An 11,020-nucleotide genomic window follows, 5' to 3' on the forward strand; every position below is an offset into this window, starting at 1 on the left:
AAATGTTAATATTATACATATTTTGGAGTATTTTATTATTCTTATTAAATATGATTTTCATTCATACTCATGGCTGCTGGAGTTGCACAGTTCATGTATTTAGTCTGTTGCTTTTTATTATATTTTTATTTTATTTCATTTACTATGTCAATCATTTAGTACAATTGTATATTTGTTTTTTCTTATCTTTCTTGTGCTGTTGTAACATATGAATCCTTATTTACAGTTAAGAAATGGTCACACTAAAACATACAAAACAAATAATACATGATGACAACACAGTAAAAGCTGTATTAGTAAGAAATATGTTTCATATAGGACATAAGTTATAATCCCCAACAAATCTGCACATTTAAACTGTCTATAATGTTTATATCTGTATATTTGTATACTGCCCATAAATACTTAAACTGCTGAAATCTGTTTATTGACACAATTTTTTAATGTACCTTAATTTTAAAGTGGCCCCTTTATATTGTTTTAGGGCTTCGGTGCCCAAAACTGAAGCACCAATTTGGGCTTTTTTTAGTTTAATCAAAGTTTCATAAAAATGAGAAACAATTACACCTCACTCCCGTGAAGATGATGAGCTCTATAGGACCCCATTTGTGTCATGATGACTCCACACAAACTAAGCAAACCTATGAGCCGAGGGGTCTATGTTGTTTTGGGGGTCTTTGAGATGAGAAACTTTGAGAAGGGCCTACCATAAGGCACATTCTTCCACTTGCAGAGGGGGGATGGGAGGGGAGGTTTTTGTTGCTCTGGCTCTCCCCCACCATGTGCATACCAGAGACAAATATCAACCAGACACAGAGCTGCAACTGAGAAACACAACAAAACCTCAGAAACCACTCATCAAGTAACTTCACCGGGAGAAGAATTACAAAAAACACAGGATAATTATCATCTTATTTATTTTTCTGCAAGAAAAGGAAGGGAGGGGGGGGGGGGGGGGGGGGGGGGGCGCGTGGAGAAGTGGGTGGTGCATCTGAGCTAGAGATCCTATTACAGAGATCCAGACTTTTTCATGGTAAGATTTTTGGAAGTGGGGGGAGGGCAAATCCGTAACCTTCTCGGCCTGATGTCTTTTTCATACCAAGTCTAAACGTCTCTAATCAATACTTAATATGGTTTTAAGCTGATGATGCGTTTTTTCTCGATTTGAAGACAGTTTTTTTTTTGGGGGGGGGGGACTGTTTGGAGTTTGTATAATGAAGGAATTCAGGAGGATCCAGCTAGGATCGGACGAGAAGTGCAGAATAAAAAAGTTTGGGAGGACTGCGAGAAAACTTTGAAGCGCCCCGCAGCTTTTTCTTCACCATGCCGCGTTTGGAAACTTATTTGGAATCTGATGAAGAAAAAACTTCCTCTTTTGCGCTGATTGGGGATAAGGATCATTGAAGAAGTGCTATGGAATAGAAAGTCATCTTATTTTTGCACGGTTGAATCTTTCTCCCAAGATGTCTTCCCCGAGTTGGAGCCCCATTGTTGGATTTTACTGGATGCTTTGCGTCTGGGCTGCCTGGCTCTCCGGCTGTGAGGCAGTGTTGTCTCCAAATGGGACCATATTTGAGGACAACTGCAAGAAAACGACAACTTGTGAGGCACTTAAATACAACACATGTTTGGGGTCGCCTTTACCTTATACGCACACATCTCTGATCCTGGCGGAGGACTCCAGCACCCAAGAAGAGGCTTTTGAGAAGTTGACCATGTGGTCTGGTAAGAATTAATAGGTCCAACAAAAAAAAACTATAAGATGATCTTTCATATTTTATAGCCTATAGGTTGTAGGAATGAGAGAGATGATCCAATAAGAAAAGAGTAGAGGCAAATAAATCTCAGCTGTTACATTAAATTACAGGATAAAAATGCCTAAAAAGAGAGAATGCATTAAAGTCATCAATCAATAATGTTAATTGCTATAAGATTATTTATTATAGGGGTTATCATGGCTATCAAATTGAGGGAAATATATATATTTGTGTGTGTGTGTGTGTGTTTAATTTAATAATTTGAGCTTCCAATTGTATGTTATCAAATATTAAATAAATGCATAAATAAGGGATCTATTTTAATAACTGAACCAGACTGATATTGAAATATTCTGTTTTAATTGTTTTAAATATAATAACAGTATTTATTAGTATGACAATGGGACTGATGACAAGTACTCAGGGGGTAGAAATAGGAAGAGAGTATCAGGAAATGAAGGGTTAAAAGCCATTAAAGGCAACAAAAGGAATCACCCATAGGTGTTAACCAGCAAACAATGGGTGAATCTCACTAATAAAAGGTTTTTTAGATATCCTGCAAGAGGCTTTTCTCATTCATAAGCAGACACTAATGAAGTGTCAGACACAGGTCATTGGCTCTCAGGTGTCAAGGTCTTCCACACTGTCCCTTGTATTGTTGGATATGGAGGAGAGAGAGGACTGTGTATGATCATCAGTATCATCATCTTTTTTCTCCCCTCATCCTGCACATGCTCGGAGGAGATAAATAGTAGTCATGCATTACTATTCCTGTTTTTAGCAGGATTTTAAATCATGTTTTTTGTCCTGCCTCTTTCTACCAAACTGCTGCCTGTTGATGGAAACATTATTCCTCTGTGTGTCACCACTGGAAGTTCACATTTCACAGAATTCACTTTAATCGGAGCTGAAACAATCACTCTATTAATAGATGAGGTATTGACACAGCAGCAACTGAGGTAATTGATTATTATTTTTTGGACACTTGGCAAGACAAAACAAGACACTGGATGAAGTCACCTCTCTCTACAGACTAAACTATTCATTGATTAATAGGGACAATAGTTTAGATCGGTTGACAATGAAAATAATCTTTACTCGCAGTCTAAATAGAGACATTCTATCCTGTCTTGTGTGTTTTTCATCATAAGTTAAGACCATTTGTTATTGAGTATTATCAGTCATATTCATTATCAAGTCTGTATCTCAAGATTGATTTCAGGTGTTACTTTTTAGGTTTGCGGAACGCTCCTCGCTGCTGGTCGGTCATCCAGCCTCTCCTCTGTGCCGTCTACATGCCAAAATGTGAAAACGGTCGAGTCGAGCTGCCCAGCCAGACTCTGTGTCTGTCTACACGTCGGCCATGCAGCATCGTGGACCAGGAAAGAGGCTGGCCCAACTTCCTCACATGTGACAAATTCCCCCAGGGCTGCCCGGTACGCAACAGCACGCTTTATTTTTATCTTTATTTAACGTCTTGTGGTATTTACTTGGTCCTTTTTTAGGGAAATGTCTCTTTTCACTGTAAGGTCAGAGGTCAGGAACCCTGGACTTTTTAGCAGTGTGCATTCTGGTAGTGCTGGAAAAACTATCCATTCATTCATTCATTATTTGATCAACAGAAAATGAGCTTATGAATTAGCATATGAAGTTGCAGAGTTGTTGTAACGTTTTTCCCTTGCATCCTCCCATCATGTGCAGAATGAGGTGCAGAAGCTGAAGTTCAACATGTCGGGGCAGTGCGAAGCCCCCCTGGTGAAGACGGACATTCAGTCGAGTTGGTACAAGGACGTGGAGGGCTGCGGCATCCAGTGTGACAACCCTCTGTTCACCGTGGACGAGCACAATGACATGCACGCTTACATCGCTTACTTTGGAACCATCACGCTCCTCTGCACCTTCTTCACCCTGGTGAGTCGAAATGACTGCACCCATGATTCTGTTTTTACACCTAGATATTCCTCTTTTCAACTCCCTTATCTGACTTGGACCATTTCTCTCATTTCAGGCCACGTTTCTCGCTGACTGGAAGAACTCCAACCGATATCCAGCTGTCATCCTCTTCTACATCAACGCCTGTTTCTTCGTCGGCAGCATCGGCTGGCTGGCTCAGTTCCTGGACGGAGCGCGCAAAGAGATTGTGTGCAAGAGTGACAACACCATGCGACTCGGGGAGCCGTCGTAAGTGACTTTTCTCAACCCATCAATCATGACTTTAGATTATTTGTTTCTTTATTTGCCTTTAGCCAAAATAAACCAGACAAGGAATTTAAAAAAACCCTAAAAAGTCCCTTCTTCTGTTGTGTCCTTCTCCACAGCTCATCAGAAACGCTGTCATGCGTCACCATCTTCATCATCGTTTACTACTCCCTGATGTCAGGCGTGATTTGGTTCGTCATGCTCACCTACGCCTGGCACACATCCTTCAAAGCTCTGGGCACCACCCAACAGCCGCTGTCTGGTCGGACCTCCTACTTCCACATGGTCACCTGGTCCATTCCCTTCGTCCTCACCGTGGCCATATTGGCTATCGCTGAGGTGTGTAAAGAGCCATTTGGGACTTTTTTCTTCTGTAATGTTATATAACACTAATCATTGTCTAATTTGTTGTGTCTGTGTTGTGTGTGTGGTGCTCCACAGGTGGACGGAGACTCGGTTAGTGGGATCTGTTTTGTGGGCTACAAAAACTACAGATACCGTGCTGGGTTTGTGCTGGCACCCATTGGAGTGGTGCTTGTTGTCGGTGGCTACTTCCTCATTCGGGGTGAGTAGCTTAAAGATCAGTAACACATTTTTTTATGTTTGACGCTCAAGTCAAACAAGCACAGTTACATCCTTTTGAAAAAGCAATTCTAACTCTTATATCCAAATCTGTTTTGGCTTTGAAGTGTTTTTCTCAAATTCAGTTCATTTCTCTTTTCAGGGGTGATGACACTGTTTTCCATCAAGAGTAACCACCCAGGACTGTTGAGTGAGAAAGCGGCCAGCAAAATCAATGAGACAATGCTTAGACTCGGTACGTTCTGTCATCTGTTGTCCATTACAATTTCACAACACACTGATGACCTGGGAGAAAAACAAGCGTAAAAAAAAACAACTTTTCCCTCCATTATTTTGAGTCTGTATCAGCATGTCATTGGGAACACTGGACACACAATGTAAACAGTTTTGATGTGCCAGCCCATGGGGAAATTCCTGTTTATAATGTCGTCTCCGCAGGATGAGCTTGGACCATCATCATTCTCTAATATCCCCAGGTCATGTCTTTAGAAATGAGTCAAAGGAAAATAAGCTGGATTTGACTCACTATTCCACTTTACCATCCAACTTAGTTATATTTTCCTTTGTGTATGACGGGAATCGGGAGGGAAGTGTGCAGTATCTAATATCTAATATCTAATTTTTTTGTCTTCTTTCAACCTTGTCAGGGATATTTGGATTCCTCGCTTTCGGCTTTGTTTTAATCACCTTCGGCTGCCACTTCTACGACTTCTTCAACCAGGCTGAATGGGAGAGGAGCTTCAGAGAATACGTGCTGTAAGTTTTATCCTCCTCTTCCTTCGTTTAGGTGTCTGAAATCCCCTTCGTCTCCCGCTGTAGTAGCAGTAACAAAGCTTTACACCTGCCTGTGTCAGAGTTTCAGCTTTGCGTTGAAGCATACACAGAAATCCACAATCTGATGCTGTTGAGTCTCCAAACCGCTGCTCAACCGCTCAGCTTACAGACGTGAATGCAGCCCTATTTCCCCACAGTGTTGACACTGGCTGGACTGGATTTAATTTAGCCTCAAAAATGTAAACCACTCTCTCCTGGCCCAACAAGTAAAAGGCTGTCTTATTTACCAGATCAAGCATTTGAATGTACCTCAGTCATCTAGCAAGAAGGAGGAGCGGGAGACACACACATGGCATATGGCATGGTCATGACATAGATATTTTATATTTTCAACAGGTGTGAAGCAAATGTGACAATCGCCTCTCAGACCAACAAGCCAATCCCAGAATGCAACATTAAGAACCGGCCCAGTCTAATGGTGGAGAAAATCAACCTGTTCTCCATGTTTGGGACGGGGATTGCTATGAGCACGTGGGTCTGGACCAAAGCCACCATCCTCATCTGGAAACGCACCTGGTGCAAGTAAGCAAACATGAAATGAAGTTGGACCTCTCTTTTCGACTGTGGCTATATACTTTTCATTTAGAAAGAAGTGTCAGAAAATGAAGTGCTGAATATTTGTATTTTATATTTCTGTGCTCTAAAATAATCTCTTCTCATTGCCTGTGTTCACATCATGGCTATCTATCCACATCCATATATGGTTTTGAATATTTGATGACACTGTGGGTCTAATTTTTATGACTCAGACATGCATAAACTAAGCAGTGTTTCCCTGCCAAACATCTCTGAAATAATTGGGGATTTTCACTTGATCATTTGACAGTGTTGAAGCATAAACTTTGTCAAAATCCTGCAGGGCGTCTCCAGTGAAGTTATGTTTGCACTGTTAATCCTCACAAGGGCTAAACTGTGACTTGGATTTAGACTCATAGGAATTTGTTTTGTTGTAGCTTTGAAAAAAAAGTGTAATTAAGCTGCTTGGAATGATTGTTTTCAGTTTAGGCTTAAGACTGTCTTACCCAGAATGATGTAAAACATGCAGTGCTTTTATTATAGCATGAGGAATCAGGAATCAGAGAAAATGTCTTATGTACTGCTATTATTATCAGAATCTCTCACTAAACATTAACGTGTCCTCATGTGCTTGTGTTAGGATTATTGGCCGTAGTGACAATGAACCCAAGAGGATCAAGAAGAGCAAGATGATTGCCAAGGCGTTTGCGATGAGGAAGGAGCTCCACAAGGACCCGGAGAAGGAGCTGTCATTCAGTATGCACACCGTGTCTCATGACGGGCCAGTGGGTGAGTAATTCAGTTGAGCCATTAAAGAAAAAAATCACCTATTGACTGCTTTAGAATGTCATATATATATATTTAGGATAAATTAGAATGAATACAGAGAAGGTTACTATATATTGACTTTTTTCAGGGTCCAAAGAGTCACTACATTGGCCTGTGTATCACACTTCCACCTTGTGGTAAATAATTGAAACTGCAATTGGATTATTCATAGTCAGGGTCATTCCTCATGTTGCAGTAATATGATTATTGTACCCCCCACCCCACCCCACCCCCGCCCCTTCCTCTGATGTGAAAGGATCAGTATTTCTGGTTTTATTTACTCCGGTTCTGAGATATCCATCACTGAGATTTCTGCCCTGACCCAGAGCATTATGGACTGGAACTAGTTTTGTAATATGGGTGAACTGAGCTTAGTTAAAAATGGCACCACGTGTGTTGATGTAAGGATTTACTCCTTTACTCTTTTTCAACCACTTTGTTCAAATTTGAGCTGAACAGATTTTCCATTGGCTTTTTATTTTTGTGGTAAAGAGGCTTACGTGGTCAGAGACAACTGTTATGTCTGTAGCTAAGCACTATGTGACACATTATTCTGCTCATGTAAGCTGTGAGGCTGCTGTGGCTGCCATGCTTATTTAGCTTGGAGCAGTTCAGAGCTATTGAGGCACCACAGGGGAGCCTTCGATGTAAAGCTATCCTTACTTGTCCCTAAATGGATAGTTTGTGGTTTGTCTTTTCTCATTCATAGCTGGAATCAATTTTGAGATAAATGAGCCGTCCAACGACATGTCATCAGCTTGGGCACAGCATGTGACTAAGATCGTGGCCAGACGAGGTGCTATCCTGCCTCAGGACATCTCTGTTACTCCTACTGGTACTCCAGGTGAGAGGCCGTGACTCTGACATTATTATACTTACTGCATTACATATGCAGAGCATTTCAAATCCCATGTTCCCTACTTCCCTTTACCCCTATTTACCTTTTTTTCTCCACTTTTTTCATGTTTTCCCTTTTCTCTCTACCAGAGGATTGTTGATTTTCAGGTTATATTCTGTGGTTTTCTTCACAGTGCCACCCCCAGAGGAGAGGAACAGGCTATGGATGGTGGAGGCTGAGATTTCACCAGAAATGATGAAGAGGAAAAAGAAGAAGAAGAAGAGAAAGAAGGAGGTCCGTCCGGTGGAGGACGTAGTGGACCACCAGCCTTATCGCCAGCGTGAGTTTGGCCGCAGCTCAGTGCCCCGCCTGCCCAAGCTACCCTGCCATCCCAGCCTGGTCGCCAATCTGCGGGAACATCAGAGGCAACAACAAAAGCTGGAGGAAGAAGTCCTGCCAGGGTCTTACCCAGACTTTCAACCCTCACATCCTCTGTCCTGTGAGGAGAGGTGTCCCTACCCGCCCTACCAGAGTAGTCGGAGCCGCTATGACCGCAGCTTGCACTCCAACCAACTGACCTTCAACGACCGCCCGGAGGATCTGGGCCTTGGCCCACGCTGCCCTCCCCCAGCCTACACATGCCAGCCCAGCGTATCCTCCCGTTATCCCAGGGAGGTGAATCTCACTGACGGGTTGTCAGAGAGGTTGGCCCACGTGGCTCGTGTACCAGCGGGCCGGAGGGCCGGCTACGGACCCATCCACTCCCGGACTAATCTAATGGAGGCAGAACTCATGGATGCTGACTCTGACTTCTAAGAGCAGAGCTTCATTGTATTCTGGCGGTTGCTTTGTGGTACACAGACAGTAAGCTAGAAAAAAGTGCTGGATACTTTCAGATTCTTACTAAAGTGTGCCTAATTCCCAGTTCCTGGAGGTGAAGATTGAACTAAGCTAGTCAGTGTTTTAATTTTTTCTTTTTCTTTGGATTTTCGTTTTTTCAGAAAAAGGGAAGGGATAAAGAGAAAAAATATGTTGTGAATAAGTTAATGAAAATGTATGAAAAGTATTTTTATACGTTATTTGTGTCCAATACAATTTCAATGGCAACTCCATGATGACAAGACAAATGAGGCAGCTAAACTGTACATGGCTTGAAACAATATATATAATATCTTTATTCTGATTCCTATCAGCCCAGCCCTGCTTGTGACAGGATTAGTCGTGTTGGTGTCAGACAAGTCAAGTTGTCAGTCAAATATATATTGTCATTATCGCCAGTTGGCCCAGTAGTCTATTCATTTGGGGGATTACCAGAAAGGACACTACATTCTGAGGTTTAGGTACTATAATGTTGCTGTTTTTTTAAGTCAGTTGAATCTTTGTTTGAACACTTGTGTCATAATTATTTGAGCTGTCCCAGTGCAGTAAAACATGACTCCACACTCGTGAACCACACAGGTTAAAAAAACAAAAAAAAACGCTACGGGCAATATGCAAAAAAAACTGTTTGTCCCAGGTCTTGTTTTGTATTATATTTTAATGTCTTTAAGACTCCATTGCTGTCTTCCCACCACTATTTAGCCAATAATTACTTGTATTTATGTATTAACCATTATCTCTGTCGCTCTGTTAATACTAATGTTACAACAGGTGTCTCAAACTGGTCTGATAGGATTTCCAGAGGGTTTTTTTTTTTTTTTTAATTTGTAAAATACAATATGACGTAAACTGAGGTCTAGACATACAAAAAAAAAAAAAAAATGGTAAAGTACATAGACAAAACACACTGTGACCAGTTATTTCTAATTAAAACTGAATAACCCAAATTATTACTCTGTCCTTACTTTCCCTCATTTGGTCATTAGCAAAGAAATAGTGACATAATGTTGTTGAATAGATAGCATTATTATTAAAAATATCAAACTGTAATACATACTTGTTGTTATTTTTCTATTACACTGTTACCTCTGGTATTTTTTTTACCTGAAGAAAAAAAAAACATCATCCTACTTTTCAGACACATTTGAATAGAGTGGTCACCTTCTCTCAATGAGTTCTCCTTCTATAGTAAAAGGTTATTTTTTACAGCAGTATTTCTACATTTTGTTTTATTCTGTTGTTTATTTTCATCTAAACTGGGCGTCATTTGTTTTTTTCTGTTCTCTTAAGTCCAGGTGAAACATTTTTTGTATCATATATCATACACTACAGTGGCCTTAAAAGTTTTACCCTTTTTTCACCCCAATTTTCAGTCTCTCTTTTCTAATTGTGTGTACTGTATATAGGCTGTTCATAGATTTCTCATTAAGGGTATTATTTGTACAGATTTATATATCAAATCACTTGATTACTCTGCTGACATGATAAATAAATAAAAAAGGGAAGAGTCAACTGTGCTATTAAAAGCTGTCACTGTACTTGTGCTGTAACCAAAATGTCCCCCCTGTATGTCATTTCTCTCTTACTGTGGATAAATGATGCTAAAGTAGACTGTGATAGATTGCTTTTTAGCCACTGCAAACTGGTGTGTCTAATCTTAAGTCCAGTTATTCATGTGAGTGAATTATTTATGTTATCAGTAGATGAACCGGCTATATCAAACTGCTCTGAATTCAAAAATATAGCAAGTTTGGCATCAGGAATAAACCGATATCCACCCAATAAGGCGATAATAAGAAATTAAATGAAGAATTCTTTGGAAATTATTGACTATTACTTTTCATGTCCTGGAAATTAAAAAAAACTGTTTCTGTAAACTGTCAAAACATGTAACAGCAGGTCTTTTGTGTGTTGCTTTATCCTTGTAGTCTCCCAACTGTGTAAAAAAAAAAAAAAAAAGAAGACATTTACTGTCAGTTATTGTGCAGCTGTACTTTTTTGTTTTTATATGTAAATAAACGTAATCCTACACTTTTTGACTGTGTTGCCATATTGTCGGACATGTGCACCTATTGCATTTTTCCCCATCACATTTCACACACACACACCCTTCAAACAAGAAATGCTGCTCAGAGTGCTTTACGACAAAAGAAATGACATGCTCCAAGTGCTTCTCATGAAAAGGACATCAACTGCTGCTTTTTATGTCATTGCAATTCTGGCCTCTTGTCTGTCACACCTTTAAAAATAAAAAAATAAAAAAGCAGTGTTAACAATTTGATTGGCTAAAAGAACGTGGTGACGAAGATCATTGTCAACTGTGGTGACATCAGAATTGAGAATTAAGGGATTTTGAAAGCTTTGGGAAAGAACAACGAAAATCAGCCCCATATGCCGCTATCCTGATTGCCATGACGACCACACACTTTATTAATTTATCTAACACCTTTAGTTAAACACTGATGCTTCAGTATTAATAATCTAATGGTGTAATATTGTTATTGATATAATAATAGGCTATATCAGGCAGAGGGACCAGACCACTAAGATAAGATAAGATAAGATAGGATGAGATGTATTTTTATTG

At 40.2% G+C, this 11,020-nt stretch overlaps 1 protein-coding gene across 1 annotated transcript; it reads left to right on the forward strand.

Moving 5' to 3' along the window:
• The first annotated feature begins 1,064 nt into the window (after window positions 1–1,064).
• smo (smoothened, frizzled class receptor) lies at window positions 1,065–9,209 on the forward strand. The gene is made up of 12 exons (XM_062444152.1): window positions 1,065–1,725; window positions 2,994–3,193; window positions 3,459–3,668; window positions 3,766–3,938; window positions 4,076–4,295; window positions 4,398–4,521; window positions 4,681–4,773; window positions 5,186–5,294; window positions 5,709–5,894; window positions 6,529–6,677; window positions 7,426–7,560; window positions 7,748–9,209. The coding sequence occupies exons 1-12, from the start codon at window positions 1,464–1,466 to the stop codon at window positions 8,368–8,370; spliced, it is 2,484 nt and encodes an 827-aa protein (XP_062300136.1). The 5' UTR covers window positions 1,065–1,463; the 3' UTR covers window positions 8,371–9,209.
• Window positions 9,210–11,020: the final 1,811 nt, after the last annotated feature.

Source organism: Scomber scombrus, chromosome 22 (genome assembly GCF_963691925.1).
Source record: "Scomber scombrus chromosome 22, fScoSco1.1, whole genome shotgun sequence".
Taxonomy (NCBI): domain Eukaryota; kingdom Metazoa; phylum Chordata; class Actinopteri; order Scombriformes; family Scombridae; genus Scomber; species Scomber scombrus.